Source organism: Ursus americanus, chromosome 33, assembly GCF_024610735.1.
Source record: "Ursus americanus isolate L20-20 chromosome 33, mUrsAme1.1.p, whole genome shotgun sequence".
NCBI lineage: Eukaryota > Metazoa > Chordata > Mammalia > Carnivora > Ursidae > Ursus > Ursus americanus.
Window position 1 is genome coordinate 2,331,930 of NC_142159.1, and position 16,274 is coordinate 2,348,203.

The 16,274-nt window shown below is 51.9% G+C and overlaps 1 protein-coding gene across 1 annotated transcript in view; it reads left to right on the forward strand.

Annotated features, from left to right (window-relative positions):
• Positions 1-306: 306 nt before the first annotated feature.
• EPHA10 (EPH receptor A10) overlaps positions 307-16,274 on the forward strand; it is a 38,345-nt gene continuing 22,377 nt past the window's right edge. The window contains exons 1-5 of the mRNA XM_045782546.1: positions 307-412; positions 2,329-2,393; positions 3,112-3,790; positions 10,066-10,221; positions 10,750-11,100. Of these exons, the coding sequence (XP_045638502.1) occupies positions 307-412; positions 2,329-2,393; positions 3,112-3,790; positions 10,066-10,221; positions 10,750-11,100 (1,357 nt within the window). The remainder of the gene's footprint in view (positions 413-2,328; positions 2,394-3,111; positions 3,791-10,065; positions 10,222-10,749; positions 11,101-16,274) is intronic.

The following is a 16,274-nucleotide window of genomic DNA, read 5'->3' on the forward strand; positions in this document are numbered from 1 at the left end:
CCTCCCCAGGAGCCAGGCCAGCGCTCAGCGCTGCCCCACCCCCACGTTTGGAGATTGGCGGGACCCCTTCCTTTCCCCCTCCATTTGGCGGTTCCGCCCCTGGCCTATGAAACTCCACCCCTCCACCTTCTGCTGGTGAGGATTGGTGGAGCTCCCGCGGCGGTGCCTACTGATTGGTCCCCATGGATGATGGTAACCAGCGAGATCCCGCCCCCAGCAGGCGCTGGGGTCTGGGGGCACTGCTCAGCGGTGCTGGGGCTGGCGCGGCTTGAGCCGCCGCCGCACTGACAGCTCGGTCTGTGGACCATGGAGACCGGCGCCGGCCCACATCCGCTGCGCCTGTTCGTCTGCCTGATGCCGCTCTGTCTGGCGTTGCTTTTGGGACCAGGGAGGCCCGGGACCGCCGAGGAAGGTGAGGAAACTGGTGACTGTTCTTGAGCTTGGGATGCCAGAAGATAAGGGGCTGGAGAACTAGGGGTTCTGAGGGAAGGAGTCGTATAGAGAGACTGGAGTCTGTATTGGGGTTTGAAGCAAGAGGGCAGCGGAAAGCAAAGAACTAAAGAGACAGAGAAAAAGGTAGCTAAGCAATGGAAAAGAGAGGGGCATTGAGGAGATCGGGCTGGAGACCTGGGAGGATGGGGAAGAAAGAGCCCAGGAACCGTGGGAGCCAGAGGCGGCGGTTCAGGGGCCGGTGAGACGGACAGGCTGAGCGATTGGAGGTGGGAGGTGTGGGGGCGGGGTAATGAAGAGAGCAGAAGAGACAGGGAGATGTGGAGGTGAGATCGAAGTATGGGACAGCAGGATGGAGCCCGAACAGCGAGGCAGGAGGTGGAGCGCTGGTCGGGAAGGGGTGTCTGGGGCCGAGAGCAGCCGGATGTGCTGGTGAGGGAGCTGTCCGCAGTGCTGAATTTGGAGCGTAGACTACCCGACGCTGTCCGCGTTGCTCGGCTTGGGGCTGCCTGCGGTACCAAGCCCGCGTCTTGCCTCTGAATCTGGATTTGGGGGAGCTGCACAGTCAACTGAATCCAGAGGCGTCATATCCAGGTGCAGAATCCTGAGGAGCTGGATTCTGAAGCGCTGACCGGGGGGTTGGGGCGCCGGATCTCTGACGCTTTCCAGTATGCAATTCCGATGTGCTGTCAGTTGTACCCAAATCAGGAAGCTGTCGGCGGTCCTGCTTACTGTCGCCAGTGCCTCTGGAGCCAACCCTCTTAGAGACCCTCACCTTGGAGCCCCGCCCCTTTGGTTAAGCTCCAGCTTTGTAATCTTCCAAGACTTCGGTGTAGCCTGGGCTCCTGTCTCTGAGCTGCTGCTGTGCCGTCCAGACCAGTCTTTCTTTGGGTTTGATAATGATAGAGGAGAGAAGAGATTTTTATTTCTCCTGCTGCTGGCAGAGTCTCTCCAGTCATTTCCTCCAGAGCCCCTGGGAGTCAAACTGAAAAGGTTCAAGTCTCTTCCATCCCTGGTGACTTCAGACCTCAGAAGAGCCCCTGAGTATGAGTGATTTCAGGATGTATGCAGAAATCCTCTAATACGCTCATGTTCTCCCTCTTTTTGACACTCCCTTATAATTTAGAGAGCCTAGGGAGGCAGGAGGGGGGCTCACTGACACCCCCCCTCTTAGAGCCAATCTTTGAGTACTTCCATGAAGTCTGTGGCAGGCTGAATAATGACTCCCCAAATATGTCCGCATCCTAATCCCTAGAACCTGTGAATGTTATTCTAAATGGCAAAAGACTTTGCAGATGTGGGTAGGGATCCTGAGATGGAGAGATTATCCTGGATTATTTGGATAGCCCCGATGTAATCACAATGGTCCTTATAAGAGGGATTCAGGAGTCAGAGCCAGAGGAGAAGGCAACTTGATCACAGAAGGAAATCGGAGAGGAGCACTTTGAAGATGGAGGAGGCAGCCACAAGCCAAGGAATCTAGGAGGCCACTAGAAGCTGAAAAATTCTAGTGGAAATGGATTCTCCCCTCTGAACCTACAGATGGAGCCAGTCCTGCTGACACCACGACTTTAGACCAATGAAGCTGATTTCCAACTTCTGACCTCCAGAACTGTAAGAGAATGAGTACTGGTATTTGAAGGAACCAAGTTTATGATCATTTATTACAGCAGCTGCAGGAACCGAATACAGGCTCCTTCCCTAATCATTGTAGCTACCTCTTTCTGGACTCAGGCTACTCACACCCCACCCCCTCATGGGAAGGTATGGTGTGGGAAAAATTTATCTCTGTCCCCTCAGCCAATTTACAGTGAACTCACAAAAGGGTCTCTCCCACCTTCCTGGCTTTCTGACATCTCTGTTCTTCCTTCTCCCTAGTCATCCTCCTGGATTCCAAAGCCTCCCAGGCTGAGCTGGGCTGGACCGCCCTGCCAAGTAATGGGGTAAGTGTAACCTTTCCCTCCCTGTCCCAGGAATCTTCTGGTGGTCTGGGACTCAAATCCTTTAGTTCCTTGTGGTTACAGCAGCACAAAATGCTCCTCAGAGCATGTGGTCTCCAGCAGCACTGGCTTCAAGCCAGTGGCCTATTAGAAAACGGTGAGTCTTCAGTCAGTCCAAGAAGCAAAGAAAAGAAAAAAGAAACAAAAAGATAGGGGACACTGGCTGTGTCTAGTAACATAAATGTGTCATCTAGGTAATCCAGTGGTGGACAATGCCTTGCACATAGTACATCCTCCAAGCAGTGTTGTTGATTGATGGATGGACAGAACAACAAGATTTAAAATCCTAAAAGAGGCTTGGAAACTAGGGGTGGGGATGGGGAAATGTGGCTGTGTGGAGCCTGGTCGCTGAGTGGGCACCTGATGGAGAGCCAGGAGACTTCAGGCACCATTCCCAGCTCTGCTGCTAACTCGACGTTCATATCCAGACAAATCCCTCTCTCTGGAGCCTCAGTTTCCCCATCTATAAAATTAAGGATTGGCTCCGTTGTCTCCAACGTCTCTCCCAGCTCTGCATCTTAAAATTTTGGGGGCCGGAGGTAGGGGGAGGGAGAATGCGAGATGATGGGGAAGGGGGTTTTCAGCTTTCGTCACCGCCAGGGCTCGACCTCCTGGGGGCGCCTTGTCTCTGAGCTTCCCACATCTTTGTTCTCCTCCCCAGTGGGAGGAGATCAGCGGCGTGGACGAGCATGACCGTCCCATCCGCACATATCAGGTGTGCAACGTGCTGGAGCCCAACCAGGACAACTGGTTGCAAACTGGCTGGATCAGCCGTGGCCGCGGGCAGCGCATCTTCGTGGAGCTGCAGTTCACGCTGCGGGACTGCAGCAGCATCCCGGGCGCCGCCGGCACCTGCAAGGAGACTTTCAACGTCTACTACCTGGAAACAGAGGCTGACCTGGGCCGCGGGCGTCCCCGCCCAGGTGGCAGCCGGCCCCGCAAAATCGATACAATCGCGGCGGATGAGAGCTTCACGCAGGGCGACTTGGGCGAGCGCAAGATGAAGCTGAACACAGAGGTGCGCGAGATCGGTCCGCTCAGCCGGCGGGGTTTCCACCTGGCCTTTCAGGATGTGGGCGCATGCGTGGCGCTGGTCTCCGTGCGCGTCTACTACAAGCAGTGCCGCGCCACGGTGCGGGGCCTGGCGGCGTTCCCAGCCACCGCAGCCGAGAGCGCCTTCTCCACGCTGGTGGAGGTGACGGGAACGTGCGTGGCGCACTCAGAAGGGGAGCCCGGCAGCCCCCCGCGCATGCACTGTGGCGCCGATGGCGAGTGGCTGGTGCCCGTGGGCCGCTGCAGCTGCAGTGCGGGATTCCAGGAACGTGGTGACATCTGTGAAGGTATTCCGCGGACGAGGGGGTGGGGCGTGAGGGGTGCAGCGCGCAGGTGGCAATGGGGAGAGAGTGTGCTGTAGATGAGAGGCAAGAGGGGGAGTGGAGAAGCTGTGGGCTGTGGAGCCCAGAGTCCTGACCTTCTGTGGAGCTTTCCAGTGGGTCCAGCCAGGACCGTTGAGGGAAGTTACTAGGAGGTGAATTTGACTTCATATACGGGGGCATTAGGGGCTTGTATTTCGGGCACTATGATCAGCACCTCACAAAGGACGTCCCATTTATTCTCGGCAATAAAACAAGTCGCCAGTATCCCTATTTCGCAGATGAGGAAACGGAGGCTCAGAGAGATTAACACCTCACTTGCAAAGTTAGTAAACGGGGAATCAGGCTTCGAATCCAGATTTGCCCGACTGTCGAATTCTTTCTGTTACACCATGCTGCCTCCCTTAGGCATAAGGAAGAGTGAGACAGCAACCCACCTCTACTAGCTAATGGATTGCTTACATTATAAAGAGTGAGCTCCCTTTCACTGACGATATGCAAATCAGAGGCTGGCATGGGGATTCTTGAGCTGGCGAGAGAAAGAGAGATCGGGAGGTGTTACTAGATGACAACTAAGATCCCACCAACTCTCTGAACTCTGAGTCACTGTGGACCCCCGAGGGAGACCCCTCATGTGCGGGTTCTGTTGGGTTCTCAGATCTGTGTGGGCACCAGAATCAGACCTCTCCTTTTCTCCCCCAGTCTCTGGCTCTGAGGACTGAGGGTAAGGATGGGGTATGGACGTGCACCCTTAGTGTGAAAAGATCAAGTGATGCTTCTTCTTAGCTCCATCCTTTTGTGGATGCCAGGACAAGAGAAGTGAGTCAGGCAGAGTCTCAACTCTTCAGAAAATCTACAGATGAAAAATGTACAAATTTAAAAATCACAACAAGGTGATATATGATCTAACAAAGGGATCGATTTAGTGGTGGGAAAACAGAGGAAGAAATGACTAAACTTACTCTCTTCCCTTTGTTCAATTGTCCATTCAATATGAACTGAGAACTTACCAAATGCATTTAGGAAGTTTCATTATATGTATTCAGATGATGTCACCATCTCTTTCCTCAAGGGAACTTGTGGATTAGTAAGGGACTTGGAGGTATGAACCTTCCTGAACTCTCCAAGTAGGGTTAGGATCCACTTCTGCTCTCCAGCACCTATTGCAACCCCTACTTCTTGCTTTTTTTTTTTTTTCTTAATTGAAGTGTAGTTGACTACAACCTCTATTTCGGCACTCACCCCATGGTATGCAGTGACCTACTTATGTGTGTTTCCACCACTGGACTAGAAACTGACCTCAGGCAATGGTTATATCAGTCTCAGCAGCCTCAGTGTCCATAACAGGATATGGTAGGTGCCCAGTGGAAATGAACTGGGTGAAGGAGTGGTTACCATAGGGTATGATACATCAACAGAGAGTTGAGGAAGCCTGGAGAAGGGAGAAGCCAATTCTAAGGGTGGAGAGAGATGGTGAGAAGACCTTTCTTCTAGGCAGCGAAAAGCGTTCTCAGTTAAGAGATTATCTGCAGAAACATGGAGGCAAGAGATAATGTAGCATGATTGGGGCTAGGAGCAGAGGGCATTTGGGGATGTGACAGGTGATGGGGCTGGAGAGGGGCGGGAATAAATCAGGAAGGGTCTTGAACACTAGAATAAAGAGCTTAGACTTTATGCTGTAGACCGATGTGGAGGATTTGAAGCAGGGATCTGATATGTTCAGATTTATATTTTCAGAAGATCACTTGAGCTGTAATTACAAAGAAATGATTGGGGGAGGGGAGGATTAAAGGCCAGAAAAAGATGGTACAGTAGTCCAGGAGAAAGAGCACAAGGTCTGAACTAGGGAGTAGTAGCAGAGATCGTTGAGACATGAGGATGGAAGGGGTAATGAGACACATCCGCAGCCCTTGGTGGCCATGTGACACGGGAAGAGAGAAGAGCCCTAGAGGATTGAATGGACAGAGGATCATTCACTGAGGTAGAGAACATGGGACACTGATGGACATCGAATTTATGGTGTCCATGGTGCATTTAAGTGGAGGTAGCTAGAAAGTGAGTCGGGAGCTCAGCAACAGAGACATAGGTACCACTTGAAGCCGTGGGTACGGTTGGACAGATCAAGGTGAGGCAAGAAGCAAGAGGGCCAGTGATGGAGTCTCATGCAACAGCAGTATTTAAGGCGGCATACGGAGAAGAATTGAAGGCCATAAAAAAGGACTTTGAGGGAGAATCAGAGGTTAGAGGGGATCGAGGAGAGTGTGATTTCATGGCAGCCCAGGGAGATGGAGGGGTCCAGGAAGGAACAGCTTACAGTGTTGGTGAGCACTCGGGGAAGGCAAGGTTCTGACAGTGTCTGCTTGGTGGCCCAGGCAAGAGCAGTGGAGAGAGAGAGTACTGGAGGGAGAGAGAGAGAGAGAGACACAGGCTGCAATAGGCTGGTGGGTGGAGGAAGATGCGGAACTAGAGTCAGGGCATGCACACAATTCCTGGAACGCTGGATTTGAAAGGGGAGGAGAGGGGGTGGTATCTTAAAGAGGAGCTGGGTTGAGAGAAGATGTTGACTGTAGATAGGAGCCTTGTTTATCTGCAGAGGAAGGAGCCAGTGGGGTACCAAGTGGGGTGTGGTGGGAGCAGTCTGCCCAGGGGGATGTATTTTACTACTGACATGGTTTAGAATTGCTGATGCTTGTTACTAATAAAGATCAGAGCAGGTTTTAGTCAGTTTCATTGTTTTTTAAAAATATATATTTCTTTGTATTTGTTTATTTATTATTTATTTGAGAGAGAGAGTGAGCTAGAGAGAGAGAGAGAGAGAGCGTTCACAAGCAGGGGGAGGGGCAGAAGGAGAGGGACAAGCAGACTCCCCGCTGAGCAGGGAGCCCAACACCGGCTTGATCCCAGGACCCTGGGATCATGACCTGAGCCGAAGGCAGATGCTTAACCGACCGAACCACCAGGCACCCCAGTTTTATTGTTTTTTAATACTCTATAGATAGTGCCTTTACTGTCTGCACCCTAAATGGACCACTTTTACTGCTCCACTCCCTTGTTCTGTCACTGGGAAGAACTGGTAGAGAAGGACTATGTAAGAATTAGGAGCCATATGACTAATGGGGAATATCATCTGGGAGGAAGAGAAGAGGCAGGACCCGGAGTGGAGGAGGAGGGGCTGGAGGTCTTCAACAAGAGGTGGCCCCTCCCCTTGTCTCCCCGGGAAGAAAGAAGAGGGAAGGTGGGTGCAGATGGAGGTCTGTGGGTTTGATGGCCAGACCTTGCAGGGATTACCAACTGACAGCCTCTCTTCTCCCTGCGAGGTGGGAGGCAGGCATCTGGGCCGGTGGGCTCCTGTCTGTTTTATGCGCTTTACCTCCAGACCCTCACTCCTGAGAACCTGGCTCAGCGTAGGTGCTAAGAACAAATCATCCAATGAATAGATCAGGGTCTGGACGAGGGGGTTTCAATACACATTGTGGGCAGTCACGCAATCACACACACACACACTCTCAGGAACCCAGTCCCACTTCCGACTTAAGCTGAGACTAGACAAAAGCTACTTGTCATGGCGTCGGCTCTGCCTTGAGGAGTCGGGAGCTGGGAGAACGCCAGGGACAGCTTCACGAGCGAGGTATTATTTTGAACTGGGGTCTGGAGAAACATAGGAGTTTGCCAGGAGAGAAGGGGCGTAAAATGTTGCACGACAGAGGTGTGAAAGGAAGAGTATAGTGTGGCATGGGGGGGGGGGTTGGTACTGGGGAGCTGGTGGAGGGTTTTAAGAAGGGAAGTGAAATGGTCAGATTTGTGTTCAGACCTTCCAGGGCCTTCTGCAGCTGGGTACAGAGCCCTCTCTAAAGTAGATGGATGTGGAGGGGATAGAACAAAGGTGTTCTCCTTTTTGTTTCTCTCTTTTACCCTCTCCCAGCCACTAGAGGAATTGGGAGTTTCCCCGGGGAGGTGGGGTGGGGAATCAGGGTGTATGACGTGTGTCTTCAAACCTCCGTAGGACTGCCCTGGAGCAGAGTGACCCAAGGAGATACGCCAAGTCTCCATGGGCACATGAGGGCCCTGTGATGGGGTGGCATGGGAGATAACAGACAGGGGGCTAATTTGGACTCCACATGAGGAAGCCCTCCCTCCCGGCTAGGGCCGTTCAGCAGAGGCACAGGTGAGGGTGGGCTCCTCATTTCTGAGCAAAGATTGTGGCTCCTGCTGGGGAAGCTGCCGGAGGCCAGTGGAATTGAACTAGGTGGTCTCTGACACTCGACTCTGACCTTGAGGAAGAGAGGGAGGGGCTGGGAGTCAGGAGGCTTCAGGAGTCTTCCCCCTCAACACAAACCTCTTCTTCTTCTTCTTCTTCTTTTTTTTTTTAAGATTTTATTTATTTATTTGACAGAGAGAGAGACAGCCAGCGAGAGAGGGAACACAAGCAGGGGGAGTGGGAGAGGCAGAAGCAGGCTCACAGCAGAGGAGCCTGATGTGGGGCTTGATCCCATAACGCCGGGATCACTCCCTGAGCCGAAGGCAGACGCTTAACGACTGCGCCACCCAGGCGCCCCAACACAAACCTCTTCTAAACAGAGATAACCACTGCTGTCTCTGCTGGGACACACGTCTCTGGGACCACAGATGTCCACAAACTCACAGAAAAAGGGACCCTCTGGTTCTTTGGTCCTACTGCTGTGAGACCCTGCAAACAGATCTCCTCTCTGACTTTACAACGGACGTTGGCAGGCCATGGGTGTTATCCCCACCTGACCGATGAGTTCTTGAGGCCAGAGAGGCATAGGGAGTGGCAGAGTTAACACTGGAACCCAGGCCACCTGAGTCCCAGCCAGCCGCTGCTGCCCACCAGACCACGATGTTAGTGAGTCCTGTGTTCTGTTCTGAAGGCAGGTAGTTGCAAAGCCCCTGGGGCTTGAGAGGCCCTGGCCAAAGCTGTGCTGCGCAAGGACTCAGCAAGATGGACCCTCCCAAGCCTGAAGGCTTCCAGATCATGCAAACCCTCAGCCCACTCCCCTCTTCTCACCCCAACATTCTTCCCGCGGGCTCGTCTGCATCCCCCTCTGTTGTACACTGTGTTCTTGGGGCTGGAGAGCGGCCAGCCTTCCAGAACCAGCTAAACTAGAAAGAAGGCCAGGTGGGTGGGGGCAGGGAACAAGGTGAGAACCACCCAAACTCCCAGAGGCGGGCCCGGAGCCACAGCCTCCCTCCCACCTGGCCCAGCTGGTGAGAGAATTTTTCAAGTGGGTGTTTAGCAGTTTCCACTTCAGGCCCGTGATGGAGGAACAGTAATTACTACCCCTGGTGTGTACATGTTGTCTGTGCTGGGCTAAGCGGCTTAGCTTCATCTCAGCTAATCCCCCACCAACATTTTTGAGGTGGGTATTCTCCGCAAGGCTCAGAGAGGTCAAGCAATCTGCCCAAGCCAACAGCAATGAAGGGGTACAACTCAGCTGCAAACTGAGGTTGTCGAGATACAAAAGCCTGTGCTGTTAACCACCTGTGTTCTGGGTGAGGTGAGAGAAGCAGAGAAGTGAGAGAAGCAAGTCATTGAGGAAGGTGTCAAGACTAGAACCGGGGAAACGTCACCCTCCTTCTCTCTACTCCCCACCACCTGGCTGGCTCCACATCCAAACTGTAACAGGTGTGTCAGCTGAGGATCTGTGATGATGAACCCTAAATGGTAGTGGTGGGAGGATGGGCTCCGACCCCAGTGTGAGTGTGTGTGTATGTGTGTGTGTAACTAGGAGTGTGTGGGCGTCTGTCCCTGGGGAGCTGTGACACACCCCTTGGAGGCACCTCTCTTCTGGCCTCACATCTAGACTGGAGAGTTTGGCTTATTTTCTTCCAATGGGCATTAGGGTAGCATGGTGTCTGCTTGGGTTGGAATACCGCCATTTACTAGCTGTGGGACATTGGGCAAGTTACTGAACCTCTCTGAGCCTTAATTTACTCATTTTAAAAGTGAGGATAAAGTACGTACCTCACAGGCTGTTGTGAGGATTAAATGAATTCCTAAAAGTAAAATACTCTGTGTTGGGCACACAGTAAGCCCTTACTAACGGTTAGGTTGCGGTGGGCTCTTGGGTCAGGAGCCGCCACCCTATGGGGCAGTGCTGGAGTAGCTGAGACGCACTTTCCCGGCACAATTCCAGGCCTTAAACGCACCGTAATGGGGCAGGCAGGAAAGGGGGGGGGGAAGCTGTGGAGGAGACCCCTCCTCACGCGGCTTGGCCCCGCAGCCTGTCCCCCAGGGTTTTACAAGTTGTCCTCTCGCCGGCTGCTCTGCTCCCCGTGCCCAGAGCACAGCTGGGCCCTGGAAAACGCCTCCACGTTCTGCGTGTGCCAGGACAGCTATGCGCGCTCGCCCACCGACCCGCCCTCGGCCTCCTGCACCCGTGAGTGCCCCTCCGGAAAGCGTCTGCGGGGGGGGGGGGCGGGGAGTCAGGCAAGGCCCGGTGGAGGGGTTGCCGAGGCAGGGGGCTCTGCCCTGGGGAGCGTGGGGCATGTGGGGACCAGACACCCAGACGGCGGGGTGGAGGGAGGGGAGCCGGGTGTGGGATGGGGGCGGGGGCCTGGGGTTGGAAGAACCGGGACGAGAGTCCCAAGACGGAGGGGTGACGTCAGGCTTCGTGCCTGGTCGCGGAGCGGACTGTCCCCCTTGCCCTACCTCACCCTGCGCCCCAGCCAGGACGGGGGGACTCCTGCCCTTCACACTCTGTGCTCCGTCCCGCATCCTCCTCCTCTCACCACCCCCTCCCCCCCTCCCTTGCCCCTCCCCCCTCACTGGTCCCCACGCCCCCTCCCCTGTCCCTTCCCGCTCACTGGCCCCACACCGCCCCGTCCCTCCCCGCCACTGCCCCCAAGACCCCTTCTGCCCCGCCCCCCCCGCGCTCGCCCCTCTGACGGCGCCCCTCGCCCCCCAGGGCCGCCGTCGGCGCCGCGGGACCTGCAGTACAGCCTGAGCCGCTCGCCGCTGGCGCTGAGGCTGCGCTGGCTGCCGCCGGCCGACTCGGGCGGCCGCTCGGACGTCACGTACTCGCTGCTGTGCCTGCGCTGCGGCCGCGAGGGCCCGGGGGGCGCGTGCGAGCCGTGCGGGCCGCGTGTGGCCTTCGTGCCGCGCCAGGCCGGGCTGCGGGAGCGCGCCGCCACGCTGCTCCACCTGCGGCCCGGGGCGCGCTACACCGTGCGCGTGGCGGCGCTCAACGGCGTGTCGGGCCCGGCTGCCGCCGCGGGAGCCACCTACGCGCAGGTCACCGTGTCCACGGGGCCCGGGGGTAAGGCCGCCCGCCAGTCCCCGGCCCGCCTCGCCGCCGCCCCGCGCCGGCCGCCCTCGCCCTCCGGGCTTAGAACGCGCGCCCCGCGTCTCTCCGGGCGGCGAGCCCCCCTCTCGCCCCCCCCCAGCAAACATCCCTGAGAGCGGGGACCCCCGCCGACGGCCGGCCCTTCCCGGAGGCCCCGGGGGAGGGACTGAGGACGCGGGTGACTCGGTGCCGCTGGGGCCTCTCGGGGGAGCGTCTGCGGGAGCCCGCGGGCGCCCCAGCTCCCGACCTGGCGGAGAGCCCGGCACCACCCCGGCTCGCAGCCGCCCTGCGTCTCCAGTCGCGGGGGAGAGGCGGACAGCCCCGCAATCTTTTGCCCGCCCTTTTCAAACATTCAGCAGAGAGAGCAGAATCGTCCCTCCTCCTCTCCTGCCTCGGAAAGAGGGGTTCTGTCTTGTGTCCCCCAGCCTCCAGCCCTGCCGCATCGGTCGCCCTGTTCCCTGGTCTTGGAAAAGAACAAGGAGGCACAGCAGGGTCCGACTGTAGGGACGGTAGAAGTCACTGGTCAGCCCGTAGCAGTCACGGTTCTCAGTCTGGAATAGAGATGAGGAAATAAAGACCTACGGTCCTTTCGTGCCCCACCTTCCCCATTCCCGAAGCGGACTTTTCATTTGTCTTTCACCCAGCTGGGGGACACCTGCAAGTAATCCTTCAAGTATCCTTTGCAAGAAAGATAAGTGAGTGGTAGGGTTTCGGGGTCTTTTCCTATGTGAGATGGGATGGGTTTGTGACTCTCCTTCCCTGTATTCGGGCAGCTGGGTTGCGGAGAGGTCTGAGGCCAGGGTAACTTTTCTTCTCACTAAGTACCTTGGGCGTGTGTATTTGTGTAATTCTTTCACGTACTAGTGAAAATAAAACTTAACCCATATCGATCTCTTTGCATTGAGTTTGGCTGGTACCTAGTAAAACTTTTGATCTGCACACAGTTTTTATTCCTGGAAAAGAACTTTTTTTCTGTTATTGCTTTGACTTGAATTTCTGATAGTTCTAGCGTCTCTCTAAGAATCTCTCTAAGCCTTAGATTGCACATCCATTTTCTGATTCTCAAATCTCGTCACAGCCTTTATCATTTTTAGCTCTTAATCCATTTTTCTCTGCCTTTTGGGAGAGATTTCCAATTTGTCTGGTTTTCTGGAATGACAGTTTTGTTCTATTTTTTTTTTGTTTTGTTTTGTTTTACTATCTCTACTGTGACTTAACATTTGCTATTGCATTTACATTGAACAAAATTCAATTTGGAAAAAGAAAAAAGCACCCATAATCTTGTTACCCAGAGCTATACACCTATTAAGGTCTTGGAGTATATCCTTCCACATTTTTTCCTATCTCTATATCCATATCTAGAACCATCTACTATAAAATCCCTTTTGTATAATATATGTGACATGGGATTTTTATCTGGTATTTCATATTAACAATCCTGTTTTGATATAGATGGATTTAAAAATCTTGTTGAGGAGATGCTGTTTCCATTTTACTAATAAAAATGCTAAGCTTCCACTGATTGAGCGCTGCTCTGTGTTTGGCACTGGCCCTGTGCAGTATGACTTTCTACGTTTATTCATTTAAATGGAATGATAATCATCTTTCAAATAATGAAACTGAGGCCTGAGAGCACAAGTGAATTGTCCAAAGTCACCCAGCTAGTAAGTGGACACCCTGTGCTTTTAAGCCGTTTGGCCAAATAATGCTTTCACTTTTTACTGAACTTTAAAAAAAAAAATTAGGAATGGATGTTAATTTTGTAAAATGCTTGTTAAGCATCTTTCAAGATGACCGCATGTTTTTTCTCCTCTGACCTATTGGCACGGTGAATTCTATTCATGGATTTTTCAGTGTGAGCTCTTTTTGCATTCCCAGATTATACCTTACTGGATAGGAGTGTATTATTCTTTTAATATTTTGCTGAATTAATTTGCTTATATTTTACTATTTTTCCATGTACATTTACAAGAGAGATTAATGCTTTATTATTATTATTATTATTATTATTATTATTATTATTATTATTGTGCTCTTTGTCAAGTTTTAGCATTTGTCAAGTTTTTCTGGCTTTGGAAAAGGCATCCGGAAAAATCTCTTCTTTTTCTCTGCTCTGCAACCGTTTAAATACCATAATTATCATTCTTTAAAGGTGTGCAAAACCTCTTTTGGGGGCCTGCACCTTCTTTGGGGGTAAAGTTTGGTGATATTCTCAACCTTTTCCATACTTTCTGAATCCGTTTTGTTAATTTGTGTTTTCACAGCAAGTATTCGGTGATATTTTTCTTATTCAGTAGCCTAGACATGTGCATTTTAAAGCTTTCCTCAGTATCTGTCGTTAACTCTGCCTTTTCATTCTTCATGTTATATGCTTGAGATTTCTTTTTAGTTAATTATCCTTGCCAGAAGTTTATTTTACTGGTTATGATAAAGAATCAGTTCTTGTATTTGTCAATTCCAGTGTTCTGTACTTTTGTCACATATTTTATAGTTTTACCTTTATTAAAAACATCCTCTTGCTTTCCTGAAGTCTTTTTCTAGGTGAGTTCAGTGCTTAGTTTTGTTTTCATATTTTAAGCCTATGAATTTTCCTCTGAGTGTAACTTTGGTCACATCCAGTATGTTTTTATACCTACTATATCACATCCTTAGTATGGTCACTTTTTGGGGGAGATAGTCACATACCCTAAAATTTCACATACCTTTTAAAGTGTACAATTATGTGCTTTTTCGTATATTCATAGTTGTGCAACCCACACTATCTAATTCCAGAACATTCTCATCACCCCCTAAAGAAACCCATTAATAGTTACTCCCCATTCCTCCCACCCCCTCTAGCACGCAGTAACTGCTAATCTACTTCCTGTCTCTATAGAGTCGCCTATTCTGGGCATCTCATATACTAGACTTTTACAACATGTGGACTTTTGTGTCTGCCTTTTTTTTTGTTGCTTAGCCTAATGTTTTCAAGGTTTGTCCATGTTGTAACATGTATTGGTACATCATTCCCTTATGTGGCTGAGTAATAGTCCATTGTATACCGCAGTTTTCTTTATCCATTCATCAGTTTATGGGCAGTTTTTCTACTTTTTGGCTATTACGAATAATGCCGCGATGAATAGTCATGTACGCGGTTTTGTAGAAACATGTTTTCAGTTCTCTTGAGTGCGTACACAGGAGTGGAATTGCTCGGTCCTATGATGTTATAGACTGAATGGTGTCTCCCCCAAATTCATAGGTTGAAGCCCTAACCCCCAGTGTGACTGTATTTGGAAACAGGGCCTTTAGGGAAGTAAGGTTAATGAGCTCGTAAGGGTGGGGCCCTAATCCCATAGGACTGGCGTCCTTACAGAAGGGGAAGAGACACCAGCTCCCTCCTCTGTCTGTGCATACACAAAAGCAAGGCCAAGACAGGACACAGCAAGAAACCATCGTCTGCAAGTCGGGAAGAGAACCCTTCCCAGGATACTCTGGATACGAATCTGTAAACCTCTTGATCTCGGTCTAGGGCTAGAGCTGTGAAAAAAATTCATTTGTGTTGTTTATGCCTCGGAGCGGGTAGTGTTTTGTTACGGCAGCGTGAGCTGGCTAAAACCCACAACTCTTTATCGTTTTGAGGAAACGATGAACTTCCTGCCGAACTGCCAAGATGTCTTCCAAAGCAGCTGCACCGTTTGACGTCCCCGCGGGCAGCCTGCAAGGTGCCAGTCTCTCCACCTGTCACTGAAAGGGGTTTTTGTCTTTGCTGGTTACATACAGGCCATCCTAGGGGGTGTGAAGGGGGACCTCACTGTGGTTTGGTCTCCTTAACGACTGGTGGCCCGGAACATCTTTTCATGGGCTGGGTTTTCTTTTTGTCATTGAGTGATGAGCTCTTTTTTTTTTTTAATATATATATATTCTGGATATTAGGCCCTTGTATTTTTCTAAGTTTTCTAAGGCCTTTCTAGTTTTCTAAGACTGCTGTAACGAAGTACCAAACGTTAGATGGCTTAAAACCAAAGCAGTGTATTGTCTCACACTTGGGGAGGCTGGAAGTCTGGAATCGAGGTGGCAGCAGAGCGGCTCTCTGCCTGCTGGGGGTGGGGGTGGGGGTGCTTCCTTGCTTCCTGCCTCCTGTGTGCGCTGGCAGGCCCTGCTCCTTGGCGTGCAGATGCGTGTTCCAGCCACACGGCCTCTTCTCCTGCGCGTCTTTATATTGTGTCCGCTCTGTGAGCGTCTGTCTCTGTGTCCAGCTTTCCCCTTTTCAGAAGGACATCACTCATGTCGGATGAGGGCCCGCTCGAGTGACCTCAGTGGAACTTGATTATGGTTGTGAAGACCCTATTTCCAAAGGAAGTCACATTGTGAGGAGCTGGGGTGTCAACATTCTTTTGGGGGGACACAAGTCAACACATAACCACCCTAACCTGATATAGGATTTACCAAATTTTTCTCCTACTCTGTGGATTACCAGTCACTTTTTTAAAAAATTGAGATAGAATTGACATATAATATTCATTTGGGGTGCGGCATCACGATGTGATACTTGTATATATTGCACAACGGTCACCACAGGACGTCTAGTTAACGTCCATCACCGCACATAGTCAGACATTTTTTCCTTGTGATGAGAACTTTTAGGGTCGACTCTCTTAGCAACTTGCAAAAATACAACATGGTATTTTTTTTAAAGGTTTTATGTAGGGGACGCCTGGGTGGCTCAGTCAGTGAAGCGTCTGCCTCGGCTCAGGTCATGATCCCAGGGTCCTGGGATCGAGCCCTCCATGGTGGGGGGGCCAGCTCAGCGGGGAGCCTGCTTTTCCCTCTCTTCTCAGCTGTGCTTTCTCTCCCTATCACTGTCTCTCTCTCAAATAAATAAATAAAATCTTTAAAACAAAGACTTTATTTATTTGAGAGGGGGAGAGAAAGACAGCACAAGCTGGAAGGAGAGGGAGAAGCAGGCTCCCCACTGAGCTGGGAGCCCGACCCCGGGGGTGGGGGGCTCGACCCTGGGATCATGACCTGAGCCAAAGGCAGACGCTTCACGGTCAGAGTCACCCAGGCGCCCCCACAACATGGTATTGTTAACTAGAGTCGCCACGTCATACATTGCACTCCAGAACTTATTTTATAACCGGAAGTTTGTACCTTTTGCCCGCCTTCCC